General features: G+C 41.3%; 1 protein-coding gene across 4 annotated transcripts in view; it reads right to left on the bottom strand.

Moving 5' to 3' along the window:
• cacna2d2a (calcium channel, voltage-dependent, alpha 2/delta subunit 2a) overlaps nt 1–17,195 on the bottom strand; it is an 810,266-nt gene that overhangs the window by 12,489 nt on the left and 780,582 nt on the right. For all 4 annotated transcript variants that reach the window (XM_043708454.1, XM_043708453.1, XM_043708452.1 and 1 more), the window contains 2 exons: nt 16,662–16,733; nt 8,050–8,202 (listed from right to left, as the gene is read on the bottom strand). In XM_043708454.1, coding sequence (XP_043564389.1) covers nt 8,050–8,202; nt 16,662–16,733 — 225 coding nt within the window. The remainder of the gene's footprint in view (nt 1–8,049; nt 8,203–16,661; nt 16,734–17,195) is intronic.

Raw genomic sequence — 17,195 nt, forward strand, 5'->3', positions numbered from 1 at the left:
TTCATTCCAAGTTAGTACTTTGCCCCCAATACCATGCGCCCTAATTTTGCTCACTAACCTCCTATGTGGGACTTTATCAAAAGCTTTCTGAAAGTCCAGGTACACTACATCTACTGGATCTCCCTCGTCCATCTTCAGAGTTACATCCTCAAAAAATTCCAGAAGATTAGTCAAGCATGATTTCCCCTTTAATAATCTTATATGTCTCAATCAGATCCCCTCTCATAATCTTATATGTCTCAATCAGATTTCCCCTCATAAATCCATGCTGACTCTGACCTATTCTGTTACTACTATCCAGATGTGTCGTAATTTCATCCTTTATAATAGACTCCAGCATCTTTCCCGCCACTGAGGTCAGACTAACTGGTCTATAATTTCCTGCTTTCTCTCTCCCACCTTTCTTAAAAAATGGTACAACATTAGCCACCCTCCAATCCGCAGGAACTGATCCCGAATCTATCGAACTCTGGAAAATAATCACCAATACATCCACGATTTCTCAAGCCACCTCCTTCAGTACCTTGGGATGTAGACCATCAGGCCCTGGGGACTTGTCAACCTTTAGACCTAACAGTCTCTCCAACACCAATTCCTGGCAAATATAAATTTCCTTAAGTTCAGGTCCTTCAGCCACTGTTACCTCAGGGAGATTGCTTGTGTCTTCCCCAGTGAACACAGATATGAAGTACCAATTCAATTCTTCTGCCATTTCTTTGTTCCCCATAATATATTCCCCTGTTTCTGTCTTCAAGGGTTCAATTTTAGTCTTAACCATTTTTTTGCCTTTCACATACCTAAAAAAGCTTTAACTATCCTCTTTTATTCCTGATGAAGGGCTTTTGCCCAAAATGTCGATTTCGAAGCTCCTTGGATGCTGCCTGAACTGCTGTGCTCTTCCAGCACCACTAATCCAGAATCCTTTATATTATTGGCCAGTTTACCTTCGTACCTCATTTTTTCTCTGCGTATTTCCTTCTTAGTAATCCTCTATTGTTCTTTAAAAGCCTCCCAGTCCTCCGTTTTCCCACTTATCTTTGCTATGTTATACTTTTTCTCTTTTAACTTTATATATTTCTTAACTTTCCTCGTCAACCACAGCCACCCATGCCTCCTCCCAGGATCTTTCTTCCTTTTTGGAATGAACTGATCCTGCAACTTCTGCATTATACACAAAAATATCAGTCATTATTCCTCCACTGTCATCCCTGCTAAGGTAATGCACCATTGGACTTTGAACCAAGGCTGTAATATCTGTGGAAAACTTTCTTGGTTCCAAATACTCTTGAAGGTGACTGCATGTTTGGAAAAAACATATTACACTTGCATAACAGAAAACATATAATACTTCCAAACTGCTAGAATGCCCCTTGCTTCAGGAGTTTTGTCTCATTTGGTTGATTCAACTATCTCTATCACCTTGATCACTCAAAAAAGCTCTTTAATATCTCCAGACAATGTGTCTCCATCGAAGTCACAGAGACAGTGATCACACAGCCTCTGGTTGCCCACAACAAGGAGTACATCTGGACAACAGCAAACAAATTCTCAAAAGGCAGCCAAAACCTTGGTCTCCAAATCAGCATCTCAAAGACAAGACAATGCTTCAGAGAGCACCAGGAACATGAGAAGAAGCACCAGATACAACTATTAATGGTTCTAGACTCATTGTTGTGAAACTATTCTCCTACCTTGATATCTCTGGGAATGCTACTATTTATGAAGATATTTGTGCAAACATCCATTCAGCAAGTCCTGACTATGGCTAAATCCTCAATCAGGTTTGGAAGCAGCGTAGTGTTAAACTGAACACTACATTCAAACTGACCAGGCCATTACTAAAGTCACTTCAGTCCCAGAGAACCACAGGGCTCTCATTAGAAAGAGAGATGGCTGGTGATAGTTTAACGTGAAGGGGTGAGGGGTCAGGGAAGGGGTGAGGGGTCAGGGAAGGGGTGAGGTTGAGAAGACGGGACCTTCATGGTGCCCTCAGCTTGTACAGGGAATTGAATCCACGCTGTTGGTGATACTCTGCACCACAACCCAGCCATCCAGCCAAATGAGCTAACTGACCTGCTTTCATTATCCTTACACCATGCTGTATGACCCAGAATCCTGGATATGCTAAAAGTACCACACCAAATCATTGGGAACAAGGATTCATGGAATTTAAATTAAAAACTAAATCTGGACTTGACCACGAAACATTGTCTATAGCTATAAAACCCCATTGCAGGAGGACACTCCACCAACAGCCCTATCTTCAATGAGCCCAAACATAAGTGCAAAAGATTGTGCTGAATGTTTCAGTACAATCCTCAGTCAGAATGATTCATTCTCAGCCTCCTTCAGAGTTTCTAATTCAGCTATTTCAATTCCCTCCAGTGTCCAGCTAGAGGCTCTGGACACTGCAAAGGGTATAGTTCTTGAGAACATTCTGGCAATAGTACTACCAACTTGCTCTTAGCCAAGTTGTCCCACTACAGCTACAACACTGACATCTATTCGACAATGTGGAAAATTGACCAGGATGTCCTGTCCATAAAAAGCAAGACAAATCCGATCTACCAATTACTGCCCATCAGCGTACTCTTGATCATCAGTAAAGTGATGGAAGCAATAACCTGATTGCTGATGCTTAGTTGGGGTTCTGGTAGGGACACCTGCCTCCTGACCTCATTATAGCCTTGGCTCAACTATGGACAAAGGGGCTGAATTCCATAGGTGAGGTGAGAGTGACAGTCCTTGGCTGTCACTCAAGGTCACACTTGGTCAAATGAGGCATCAAGGAGTTGTAGTAAAACTGCAATCATTGGGAATTGGAGCAAACTCTTCGTTAGTTGGAGTCATACATAGCACATAGGAAGATGGTTGTGTTTGTTAGAGGTCAGTCATCTCAGTTTCAGGACACCTCTGCAGGAGTACCTCAGGGCAGATGTTCTTAAATCAACCTTTACTTGATAGACAATAAAAATAGATCAATATAGTCAACATGGCTTTGGACATGGGAAATCATGTCTCACGAATTTGATTGAGTTTCTGAGGAAGTAACAAAGAGGATTGATGAGGGCAGAGTGGTGCACATGATTGGTATGGACTCAGTAAAGTGTTTGACATGATTCCTCATGGTAGACTGGTTAGTAAGGTTGGGTCACATGGAATAAAGGGAGAACTAGTCATGTGGATACAGAATTGGCTCAAAGATAAAAGACAGAGGGTGGTGGTGGAGGGTTGCTTTTCAGGCTGGAGGCCTGTGACCAGCAGTGTGCCACAATGATCAATGTTGGCTCCACTGCTTTTCATCATTTATATAAATAATTTGGGTGTGCACATAGAAGGTATAGTTAGTAAGTGTGCAGATGACACCAAGATTGGAGGTGTAGTGGACAGTGAAGGTTTCCTCAGAGTACAAGATGGGCCAATGGGCTGGGGGCAGGTGGATTTTAATTCAGATAAATGCGAGGAGTTGCATTTTGGAAAAGCAAATCAGGACAGGACTTAATACACTTAATGGTAAGGTCCTGGAGAGTGTTGCTGAACAAAGAGACCTTGGAGTGGAGGCTCATAGTTTCTTGAAAGTGGAGTCGCAGGTAGATAGGATAGTGAAGAAGGCATTTGGTATGTTTGTTTTTATTGGTAAGTGTATTGTGTACAGGAGTTGGGAGGTCATATTGTGGCTGTACAGGACTTTGGTTAGACCACTTTTGGAATACAGTGTGCAATTCTGATCTCCCTGCTATAGGAAGGATGTTGTGAAACTTGAAAGGGTTCAGAAAAGATTCACAAGGATGTTGCCAGGGTTGGAGGGTTTGGAGTGGCTGAGTAGGCTGAAGCTATTTTTCCTGGCGCTGAGGGATGACCTTATAGGGGTTTATAAAATCATAAGGGGCATGGATAGAGTGAATTGCCAAGGTCTTTCCCAGGGTAGGGGACTCCAAAACTAGAGGTCTTAGGCTTAAGGTGAGAAGGGAAAGATTTAAAAGGGACCTAAGGGGCAACATTTTAATGCAGAGGGTGGTGCATGTATGGAATGAGCTGCCAGATGAAGTGGTGGAGACTAGTACAATTACAACATTTAAAAGGCATCTGGATGAGTATATGAATAGGAAGAGTTGAGGGATATGGCCCATATGCTGGCAAATGGGACTAGTTTCTTTCATTTAGGATATCTGGTTGGCATGGACGAGTTGGACCGAAGGGTCTGTTTCCATGCTGTACAGCTCTGACTCTATAACCCATGCCTCCTGGTCTAGATAGTGTCTTGGTTCAATTATCTTCAGTTATTTCATCAATGATCTTCCCTCCATCATAAGGTCAGAAGTTGGGATGTTCACCGATGATTGTACAATATTTAGCACCATTCACAGCTCCTCAAATATTGAAGCAGTCCATACTCAAATGCAGCAAGACCTGGACAATATCCAGATTTGCACCACACAACTGTCAGGCAATGACAATCACCAATAACAGATATTCAACCATCGTCCCTTGATAATCAATGGCACTACCATCACTGAATCCTCAACTACCAACATTCTGGGGGTTAACATTGACCACAAGATGAACTGGAATAGCCATATAAATACAGTGGCGACCAATTCAAGTCACAGGCTACAAATCCTGCAATTAGGAGAAAGTGAGCACTGCAGATGCTGGAGAGTCAGAGTTGAAAAGTGTGACACTGGAAAAGCATAGCATGTCAAGCAGCATCCGAAGAGTAGGAGAATCGACGTTTCGGGCATAAGCCTTTCACCAGGATGAAGGGCTTATGCCTGAAATGTCGTCTCTCCTACTCCTCGGATGCTAACTGAACTGCTGTGTTTTTCTAGCGCCACACTCTTCGACTACAAATCCTACAATGAGTAACTCACCTCCAGATTCTAAAAGGACTGTCAGAATCCAGAAGGCATAAGTCAGGAGTGTGATGGAATACACCCACTTGCTTCAACAACAGTCAAGAATCTTGACACCGGCCAGGACATAGTAGCCTGTTTAATTGGCAACACATCCACAAACCTTCACTCCTTCCATCACTAATGCTCAGCAGCAACAGTGTACCATCTACATGATGCACTGCAGACATTTATCAGAAGTTCCTTAAACAGCACTTTCTAAATACATTACCACTTCTGTCTAAAAGAACAAGGGCAGCAGATAAATGGGAACACCAACATCTGAAAGTTCCTCTCCCAGTGCTGCTTGGACAAAGCCCTTATAGCATTGTGGATCTATGTACAGCATGTGGACAGCAGCGGTTCAAGAAAGCAGCTCACTAACACCTTCTCAAGGGCAACTAAGGATGGTAAAAAATGTTGGCCCAGCCAGTGATGTCTACACCTCAGGAATAAATAAAAAACAACAACATTAGAGCACTTGGAGTTGGGGGTTATGCACTGAACTGGCTTATGGACAGAAAATAGAACAGGACTAAACAAGTTCTTCTCAGTTTGGAAGCCCATGACCAGTGGGATACAAACGTCAGTGCTTAGGCTTCAATAGTTCACAATCTATGCCAATGATTTGGATGTGACCTAACTTTCAAATTTGTCATCAGTTCAAAACCTGGTGGGAATTTGAGTTGTGAGGAGGATGCAAAGAGGCTTCAAGAGGATTTGGACTTGTTCACTGAGTGGGCAAGACAATAGCCTATGGAATATAAATGTGAAAAAATATGAAGCTACCAGTTGGTTTGGAAAAATCAGAAACGCAGAGTGTTTCTAAAATGGTAAGAGATTGGGAAATGCAGACATTCAAAGGGATCTGATATCCTTGTACACCAGTTACTGAAAGCTAGCATGCAGGTACTGCAAGCAATTAGAAAAGAAAATGGTACATTGGCCTTTACAGCAAGAGAGTTTATGTAGAGAAGAAAGAGATATTGCTACAACTGCATAGAGCATTGGTGAGACCACATCTGGAGGACTATATACAGTTCTGACCTTATTGAAGGAAGAATGCTGTGGAGATTCACCAGACTAATTCCTGGGATATGGGACTGTCTGATGAGAGATTGAGGAGATTGGGCCTAGAGTCTCGAGAGTTAAGAAGACTAAAAGGTGATCTTGAAATTTACAAAATTCTTTTGAGGATCAACAAAGCTATTTCCTTGGCTGGGGTCTTAAATTCAGTGGACACAGTGTAAACTTAAGAGGCAGGTGATTTAGGACAAAGATGAGGAATTTCTTCACACAGAGAATTCTGTATTCTCGTAGGCTGTAGTAACTCGGTAGCATACTCAAGACCGAGACTGATAGAACTTTAGATATTAAAGTTATTAAAGGGTTAGTGCAAGAAAATGGGACTGAATTGAAGGGTCAGCCACGATCTAGATGAATGGTGGTGAATGTTGAGGCGTCAAGTGACCTACTTCTGATTCTATTTATTATGGTCCTTGGAGCCACAGTATCAGCACCTGCGTTTCCTAATTAATCAGAAAGATCAGATAGATTTGGCATTTCATTCTATCAAAGGAAAGATTTTAATTAAAGATGCCCAGGCATGATTTAGAATGCTGAGCTGCATGCTGATACCCAATGTTGATTAAACCAAATGAATGGAGAGGGGGAAGGGTAGTTGCTTCCATAATTAACTGAAGCTCTGAGGGACTGATATTTACTGAGGACAGAAGGAAGAAACCAGTTTCTCAGAACAAGCAGGTGTGCATGGACTGTGGTCTCTCCAAACCTGGAGATAGTGCACCGACAGGATTTAAGACCCTCAGGGGACTGGGAAAGCTAATCAGCATTGTATCTTTGGGTGCCAAGACCCAAACTCTTCCAGAAATCTCCTATGCATCAATCATCTGTACAAGTCACTCACTTTGCCGTCCCACTCATTTTCTCTAGGCACCTTCGCAAATCCCCACGAGGACAGTGAACAATAAGCCTGCTCTTCTTTGTGCCTTCTAACACAAATAGTGCACAGTCATTCTTCACAAATCTGTTAAGGAAAGTTCAATTCCCACGATGCACCATTTTCTTATTTCTTTCATACATTTATCAACATATTTGTCCCTTTACTTCCTTTTCTGGTCTGTGGTAGACACTTAATAATGTGACTGAATCCTTCCAGTCCATTATAACAATCTTAATGGATTCTGCTTGTGAGTTTAAAAACCGAAAGAAACAAAAACACAAAGTATTGGAAAAGCAGCATCTATGGAGAGAAATCAGAATTAACTCTTCAGATCCGGTGACACTTCCTCAGTTTAGATGCTGTCAAACCTGCTGAGCTTTTCCAGCAGTTTCTGTTTTTGTTTCTGTTTATTAATTTCCATTTTTACTCCTGATAATTATTTTGATGAAAACATCACCACCATCAGCCCTTCTTTCTCGCCTACCATTCTGAAATACAACATAAGCTGTAATATTTAACGGTCAGTCCTGTCCTGTACACTGTTTCTAATATCCCTATTACATCTATTGCTTCAGTTTGAATTATTGTCCTCAATTCACTCATCTTTTTGCTTTTCCACTGAGTATTGCTCATTAGGAAATTTACTATACATTTATCTTTCATTGCTCTTGCTTTATTTGCATTAGGTGTTTACTGATTATGTCTTCAGAATATTAATAATGGAGAATACTCTCCACTGTCGTTATTCCAGCTGAGATAGGAATTCTGCATAGGGACCTTGCAGAATCTTCTGAAAGAATTTTCTGGGAAATTGATATTTTCATTGGGCAATATCTCTACATGAGGATCCCATTCAAAATCTCCATAAAAATGAAGACCTTAGTTGGTTCTGACAAAATTAAGTAAAATAGTTACTCAGGAAATGTTAGACTATTAAACATAAAGCTCTTCCCAGTTGGCACATTACTCTCCTGATACCCTAAAATCCCACATATAGACATTTTTAAACAACCTGTTTAGATGTATTATGACAGACCTCCACCCCGAACTGCTTAGTCACACAGACCTTTTCCCAATTTAATATTTTTATAACAATAATTAAAAGATTTCAAAGAAAATGAGAAGGAACACAACATATTGTTAATGATCCCGAAGATTTTTCTCTTTGGTTGTTGACTTCAAGAGTAAACTTACAATAAAAATGGACCTGGGTGCAGCTCCTGTGTCAGTGTTAGATGGTGGTCCACATACTGACTGATAGTTATATGATTCCTTTCTCATGTAGAATGAAGCATTGTAGAGTGCATTCATCAAGCTGGCGTCTACCTCACTGAAGAACATACCAATCTGAAGGATGAACCAAATACAAAGTACATTTAGGAGCTTTTTCTGCATGGTTAGTGACATGAGAATAGTGTTACACTTCGACCCCAGGTGAGGTTCCCCAGCTGCAACAAAGATGGCTTAAAAAGAATCCCCTTCCTTCTGAATACTTTTCTTCCAGACCCAAATGAACTTAGTTTTTGAAAAGAACCAATTTAGCCAGACTTCCTGGAGTCATCAAGGAATGAATTTATTAATTACTAAACATGAGAAGAACTAGTAATACTACAAACACATAAACATAGATTAAAAGTAAGACATGAGTCCATAAAGATAAAAGTTATACAAAGATATACAGACCAGTCTCTGAATTGTTCATGAAGAGTGGATAGTTGAATACAGTGGCCTGTTGCAGTGGAGATTATTGACAATGATATTCAACAGTTTTAAAGTTTCATAATCCTTAGTTTTGCAGATTACTTGACATTGTATTGTTTGGATTCCTTTCAACTATGAATGAATTCCTGAACTCAGGGTAAGAGTATTTTATTGTCCTGTTGTCTTTTGCCGAGCTACTAGCTAGCTGACTTTTACCACTCAGAGTGGGGCATTATCTTTTCCTACAACATAGGGGTGACTAGAAGGCAGCTCTTTCACTGTGACCTTTACGTTCAAACTAGACTGGTAAACACAAGAAGGTTTAGTCTCACTAACACAGAAGAGGTGAGAGTGGTTTTATAATCTATGTCTTAATGTATTCTTCAAAGGGTTTGCTGTTGAGAGGGTCATCAGCCCCTTAAAATCTTTGTAGCCACACCAGATAACATTGCAAACTGTTTGAAGTTTCTTTGACACCTTTAGGTATTCATCCTACTGTTCCCTCGCAGAACTTGTGCCAGCCAGCCACTGAACTTATACCAGCAGTTATTTTGTCTCTGCAACAGTTTTCTTTTTAAAGCAATTTTGGAATTAAGGGTTAAATATGCTGGTAGTACTTTAGAGTTCTGACCCAGCAACTGTGACTCTCTGACTACTTGTCTGACATTGAGTTGTGGCTGTAAGCTTTCTTCAACTTCAAGCTGCCAAGATCCTGCACCCTAGCCTTGGCTCCTACCCTAGGTCTGACTGTTTTCTTTGATTGGGTTCAAAGATGTGAGGTGCTGGTAGCCTGTTTTAACAGAAAGTTTACTTTCAAAGACTAGCAACCACCTCCCCCCACCCACCCACCAAGCATGACTTTAGGCACTGTTTCACAATGACTGAAACTTTCACAGAACTCCATCTTTTTTACACTCAGCTTCTTCAACATTCTCTTCACCCCAACCCTCACATACTCCCATTTAGCTAAGCTTCCAGCATCCTTTCCAATCCTGCAGCTGTGTATCAATTATTTGTGGAGGTGCCAGTGTTGGACTATAGTGAACAAAGTCAGAAATCACATGACAGCAAGTTTATTTGGAATCCAAAGCATTCGGAGTGCTGCTCGTTTGTCAGGTGAATTCACCTTCATCTGATGAAGCAGCAGTGCTCTGAACGCTTGTGATTTTAAACAAACCTGTTAAATTTAACCTGGTGTCATGTGACTTCTGAAAATTATATCTCCATTGAGTTTGGAGTTCATGTTACAGCTATACAGGACATTGATTAGGTCACTTCATCATAGAATATCATTATAGAATCCCTACAGTGTGGAAAAAGGCCATTTGGCACACCGACCCTCTGAAGAGCATCCCACCCACACCCATTCCCCTACCTTATTACCCAACATTTACCCCTGACTAATACACATCCCTGAACACTATGGGCAATTTAGTGTGGCCAATTTACCTAACCTGCAAATCTTTGGATTGTGGGAAGAAACCAGAACATCCAGAGGAAACCCACGCAGACACGGGGAGAATGTGCAAATTCCACACAAATGGTTACCTGAGGTTAGAAGTGAACCTAGATCCCTGGCACTATGAGGCAGCAGTGCTACCTACTGAGGCACTGTGCTGGCCCCTTATGGAACATTCAGTTCTGGTTTCAGTGCCAAAGGATGGATGTTGTGAAACTGAAAGGGTTCAGGAAAGATTTACAAGGGTGTTGCCAGGGTTGCAGGGTTTGAGCTATAGGAACAGGCTAAATAGGCTGGAGCTAAGGGGTGATCTTATAAATTTATAATATCATGATAGGCATAGATACTGATTCAGAATACTGAATGGCCTGGACAGAGCAGATGTTGGAAAGATGTTTCCATTGTAGGAAAGACTAGGACTGGAGGACACAGACTTACAGTAAAGGAAAGACCTTTTAAAACAGAGATAAGGAGAAACTTCTTCAGCCAGAGAGTGGTGAATCTATGGAATTTATTATCACAGTAGGTTGCAGAGGCCAGGTTATTGAGTATATTTAAGACTGAGATAGATAGGTTTTTGAGTATCAAGGGGATCAAGGGTTATGGGGAGAAAGCCGGAGAATAGGGTTGAGAAACCTATCAGTCATGATTGAATGGCAGAGCAGACTTAAAGGGCTGAATGGCCTAGTTTCTGCTCCTAGGTCTTACGGTCTTATAGGCTGAATAGCCAAAGTCTTTTACCCAGGGTAGCGGAATCCAAAACTCGAGAGATTAGGTTTAAGGTGAGAGGAGAAAGATTTAAAAGGGACCTAAGGAGCAACATTTTCATGTGGTGAAAAAGGGTGGTACTTATATGGAATGAGCTGCCTGGGGAAGTGGTACAATTACAACATTTAAAAGGCACCTGCATGGGTACATGAATAGGAATGGTTTAAAGGGATATGGGCCAAATGCTTACAAATGGGGCTAGATTAATTCAGGATATCTAGTTGGCATGGAAAGGTTGGACTGAAGGGTCTGTTTCTGTGCTGTATATGTGTAAGACTCTAACTTGTACTTGCTCTTCTTTAGGCCTTTTATAGAAAGAGTGTGGACAATTTAGTGTGGCCAATTATCAGGAATCTGCAGGATCAGAAGAAAGCTGCTTGGCCAGGTGAGACTCAAATAGAGAACAGATCACTCTGTCCGTATTTCTCTCACTGTTCCCCCAGTCTGTTTTCTACTTCTACGAAGTGCCTGATTATTGAGTGTATTAAGATTATGAAATTAAATCAAGCTGTAAGTGTAGGAATCAGGATGCATAGTTATTTGTCCAACCAAAACTAGGAGAGATCTGGAGTAATGGTATGAAACAGCATTATGGATTGAGTGCTGAGGAGCGTGGCGAACTGGACTGAGGATGGAGGGACAATATGTAGCAGACCCGCATTCCTTTTCTGCAACCATGTGAGTGCTCATTTGACTATAGAAACAGAAACTAGAGCAACAGTCGATCATTTGGTTTTTTTGAGCGTGCTCTGTCATTCAATATATTATCTCCATATTTCTGCTTTCTCTGCATAACCCTTGATGCCTTTAAAGGTACAATGCTGATTTGTGCCTGGGTACATCAATTGAGTTAACTGGTGAGCGACTGTCTAAGGGACTTTCTTCAAGGAAGTTGCACTTGTTATGGGAAAAGTAACTTGGTGAGGATCAATTTAATATAAGTTTCACATGGTCCAACATCAGTGGCTACTTTAGTTGAGCACATTAGTTATTGTGAAATCACAGCCAAGATGGTATTTTTGCAAGCAGGTTGGCTATGTTATTAGGACTTTTAAATTTATACGGGTTCCTGTTTGTGCTGCTGGAGGGTCTGTGAAAACATTGGTTGAATAACACCAAATGTGTTACAATTTGGAAATCATTTGGCAAAGGAGTAATTAGAAGTAAATAATTTTAATACAACATTAGTCTGGTTTTAAAAGATCTAGATCTGGTACGAACATAAGAAAAGGAGTAGGCAGCATGACCTCTTAATAAAATCAAGGCGGATCTTCTATCGCAACTCCACTTTCCCATAATGTTGTGATATTAATTTGCTTTTAATTTTCTTAATTTTTTCATGGGAAGATGTTGCTCATCACTCATTGGTCAGCTGTTTCAGAGGGCAATTAAGAGACAAACATGTTATTGTGGGTCTGGAGTCAACATGTAAGCCAGACTGGATTGCAGATTTTCTTCCCTAAATACAGTAGTGAACCAGATGGATTTGTGGTCTGCAATATTGAGCTCTTGGCATCTAATTAAAAAGGTGAAAATGCAGGTCAAGTACTGGAAAATGGAATTTTGTAGGTAGGAGCTTGATGACCTCTGTTGACATCATGGGCCAAAAGATTTCTATGCTATAATATTCTATTACTCCATAATGAATTAATATATTAATATTAATTTTATTATGGGGGTGATAAATATTGCAATCATGGGTTTGGTGGGCAAGTGTTCAAGAATTTGTTGTGTTTCCTGCTTTTGATCAATATCCAGTGAATTCTTTGGTTGAGTATATATGTGTATTGTTGTCTGATAAGCAAAACATTGGGTTCTGTTCTGATGCACGTGAAGCTGTATAGGTTATTAAAGTAGTCAGGGGGCATAGTGAGTGTAGTGGCCATAACTAAGGGAAAGGTGCTGAGGAAGCTGAAAGGTTTGAAGATGGATAAATCACCCAGACCAGATGGACTACACCCTAGAGTTCTGAAGAAGGTAGCTGTGGAGCCAGCACAGCTTTTTCAAGGCAAGGTCATGCCTGACAAATCTGGTAGAATTCTTTGAGGTAACAAACAAGTTACAAAGGAGAACCAGTAGATGTGGGCTATTTGGATTTTGAGAAGGCCTTTGACAAGGTACCACACAGGAGGCTGCTATGTAAGATGAGCCCAAAGTGTTGGGTGCAAGGTGCTGGCATGGAGAGAGGATTGGTTGATTGGCAGAAGTCAGAGAGTGGGGGTAAATGCATCCTTTTGAGAATGACAGCTGGTGACCAGTGGAATTGAATTGAATGAGGTTTATTGTCATATGCATTCACATGAGTACAGTGAAAAGTTTACAAGTCGCCACTTACGGCACCATCTTAGGTACAAAGCAGAAATGTAAGGAAAAAATGTCACAAGTTAAACTTTACAGTCCTTCTAACTAAAATGTGGAAAAACAAAGAAACACAGTTAACCGTTCAACACCACAGTCCATAAGCACCTGGCTGTGCTGGGATTGACCTCCCTTACTTCGAGCTCGATCTCTGCCCCACCTCCATCCCTGGCTGCCTGTTCGTACTGCCTTGCAACCTGTTCCTGCTCCCGCTTTTGCTGCCCCTGGGTTACCTGTGACCGGTCTCGCCATTCTTGGGCTGCCTGCTCCACTTACGCTGTCCCTGGGCCATCTGCTCCTACACTCCCACTAGAGTCCCACTATGGTATCACTCCGGACCTTGAAGAATGGGGCCTGTACTAAAACTCCTAAGTCCCTTTGTGCTTCAGATTTCCAAAGCCTTTCCCCATTTAGAAAATACCCTAAAACCTCTGTTCCCCAATGCAGCAACTGCCAGAATTCTGCCTGGGCACATGAGCTGTCCTGTGGCCGACCGCCAAAGTTCCAAAGGGGTCAATATTAGGACCACAACAATTCATGTTGTACATTAACAATCTGTGAAAGAACTGAGGACATTGTTACTAATTTTCAGATGACACAAAGATAGGTGGAGGGACAGGCCAGGAGAGTGGCCTGCGTAGACTAAACTGGCAGATAGAATTTAAATTGGGAAATTATGACATTATGTGCTTTGTTAGGAAGTTAAAAATCACAAAACACCAGGTTATAGTCCAACAGTTTTATTTGGAAGTACAAGCTTTCGGAGCGCTGCTCCTTCATCAGGTCGCTAGTGGGGAACAGAGGTTTTAGGGTATTTTCTAAATGGGGAAAGGCTTTGGAAATCTGAAGCACAAAGGGACTTAGGAGTTTTAGTACAGGCCCCATTTTTAAGGAGGAATGTACTGGCCTTGCAGGGGGTCCAAAAGAGGTTTACAAGAATGATCCCTTGGATGAAGGACTTGTCGTATGAGGAATGGTTGAGGACTCTGGGACTGTACTCGATGGAATTTAGAAGGATGGGTGGGGTGTGTGAAATCTGACAGAATACTGAGAGGCCTGAATAGAGTGAATGTGGAAAGGATGATTCCACTATAAGAGACTCAGACCTGAAGGCACAGCCTCAGAATGAAGAGACAATCTTTAGAACTGAGATGAGGAGGAATATCTTCAGTCAGCGGGTGATGAATCTGTGGAAATTATTGTCACACAAGGCAGTAGAATCCAAGGTGTTGAGTGAATTTAAGACACATAGATAGGTTCTTGACTGATAAGGGATGAAGAGTTACGGGAGATAGCAGTAAAGTGGAGTTGAGAAACACCATGATTGAATGGTGGAGTGCACACGATGGGCTGATGGCATAATTTTGCTTCTATATCTTATGGTCTTGTTCGGGAGATTTATCAAGGGGGCTCTTGGGCACCTGTTGAAATATTCCTCAGTGTTTTCAGGACAGGAGCCAAAACAGAGGAAATATGGGTGTGAAACAAGGTTGATAGTTCATGATAGTACTTATATCAACCTGGAGAAGAAGCCCACTTGGTTGGTCTGCCTCTGCCACAGCTAGCTCTTAAAATTGAGTTAGTTATTTATATTTCATTTCTTATGATTTGTTCTATCCAATTCCCCTTGGTGTATTATAGTATCTGCCTCAAGCATTCATTGTTTTAATTCTCTGTATTAAAAACATTCTTCCAAGATTTCACTTTGTCCTGATAGTGATAACCTTCAGTCCAGGCTCCTACATTATCAATTTGACAACTAAAATAATGATTTTTTTTCACTGATTACCTCATTACAATCTTGTACAATCAGATCATCATTCAACATTTTGAAAAACTATTTTGCATTCCGTCTTAATCTTCTCTGTTTGAATAAAAAACCCTCGGGGCTGGATTATGATGAAAAAGTGACAGGATGGAACAACAACAGCCATTACTAATACACAAATTGGCAACAATTTTTAGTAAAGAAGAGAGACCCTGCAGATTGCAAATTAATTAATGTGTCACTTTGCCATTGGCTTTGTGAAAAGAACAACATGCATTTAAATTCCTCACCGTCAATTCTTCTATTCAATTACTGGGGAATCTTACTACATTCAAAACACCAGATAAAGGCAAAATGTTATGCCCAGACTTAAAGATCAATGAATCTGCACCTTACGTTTGTTTGTTTTGCATTCTAAGCGTTGCCTTATCATATTTACACTTTTTTCATTATCCTTTTGCCAAAAAATCTATTACTTCACGTTGCTGGAGGGTCTATCACATGCTGTTGATGATGCTTTGATGAGGTGGTGTAATGATCCTGGAGGTGGTACTCACTGCAGCTTGCAGTAATGGTGGTGGAGGGAATTCATGTTTAAAATAATGGATGGAGTGCCAATCAATTGGGCTAATCTTTTCTGTTTGTTATTAAGCTTTGAAAGAGTTCATGGAGTAGTAGCCTTCCAGATAAGAGAAGGGTATTCCATCACACTCATGACTTGAGCCCTGTAGATGGTGAATAGACTCTGGGTAGTCAAACAGCACAAAAACAGACCCTTTGGTCCAACTCATTCATGCCGACCAGATATCCAAATCTGTCCTAGACCCATTTGCCAGGATTTGGCCCATATCTCTCTAAACCCTTTCCAATCATAAACCCATCCAGATGCCTTTTAAATGTTGTAATTGTACCTGGCTCCTCTACTTCCTCCTTCCACACATGCATGACACTCTGCATGAAAACATTACCTCTCAGGACCCTTTTAAATCTCTCCCCTCTGATCTCAAATCCATGTCCTCTAGTCTTGGGCTCCCCCACCCTAGGAAAAAGACCTTGGTATTCATCCTTTCTATGCTCCTCATGATTTTACCAACCTCTTTAAGGTCACCCTTCAGTCTCCGATGGTCCAGGGAAAAAGTCCCGGCCTATTCAGAACTCTTCTATAGCTGAAACCCTTCAGTCCTGGCAACACCCTTGAAAATCAGGACAATGATCAAGACCTATGTCAAATGAGGCAGTTTAATGTACATGGCTGGGGGAGTGATGTAAGAGGAGGGCTTTAGATTTCTGAATAACAGACCATTTCTGGAGACGATGGGACCTGTTTAAGAGGGACGGGTCTTCCCCCAAACAGTGATGAGAAAACCAGAGCACTGGACAGAAATCCACGCAGACATCAGGAGAATGCGCAAACACCACAGAGTTGTCTAAGGCTGGAATCGAACCCAGGTCCCTGGCACTGAGAGTCAGCAGTGCTAACCACCGAGCCCTGTGCTGCCAAAAATCTGTCTTGTCTTTCCCTTACTGTTTATACTGTATGACCCGAAAACCAAACACTCAAGATGGGACTTGAACCTGCAATCCCTGGCTTAGGAGGTCAATGCCTTATCCATTAGGCCACTGAGACTCATACCCTCAAAAAAAATATTGTTAATTACTCTTCAGGTTTTTAAATCCCAACACTTGCTTGTCATCTTTTTTTCAAAAGTGCGTTACAGACCTTCTGTCTCTGTCTCTGCAGTGTCATGTTACCTGGCTCCAGTGTTCAGGCTGGTTGGACATGATCAGGAAACCTCCGTCATCAATTAACACACACAACAGATCCTGAAAATCAATAACATTAGGTGGTGAAATAAGTTATGTGAGCATCTCTCAGACAATCAACAGTTTAATCTGTTTGGATGAAGATCTCTGTTTAACCTAGCTCAATTTGCTAATTTTATACAGTTCTCAGTATGTGAAGACTCACAGCATTAGCAGAATACAAGATGTAATATGATTACTGAACTGACCAAAAAATATTTAATAATTGCTGTTAACAGAGATACAAGTCTGCAATTGAAACTGGTTTAGTTGGGAACATGGAGGGGGAAGGATAAATATGTTTGTGGATGACACAACGATTGGCCAGGTTGTTGACAGTGAGGAGGAAGGTGTTACATTACAGAAGGATATAAACAAATTGGTCAGATGGACAGATCAATGGCTGATGGAATTTAACCCTGAAAAATGGTGCCACAGGGTGGCATGGTGGCTCAGTGGCTAGTACTGTTGCATCATAACGTC

This window comes from Chiloscyllium plagiosum, chromosome 18, assembly GCF_004010195.1.
Source record: "Chiloscyllium plagiosum isolate BGI_BamShark_2017 chromosome 18, ASM401019v2, whole genome shotgun sequence".
Taxonomy (NCBI): Eukaryota; Metazoa; Chordata; class Chondrichthyes; order Orectolobiformes; family Hemiscylliidae; genus Chiloscyllium; species Chiloscyllium plagiosum.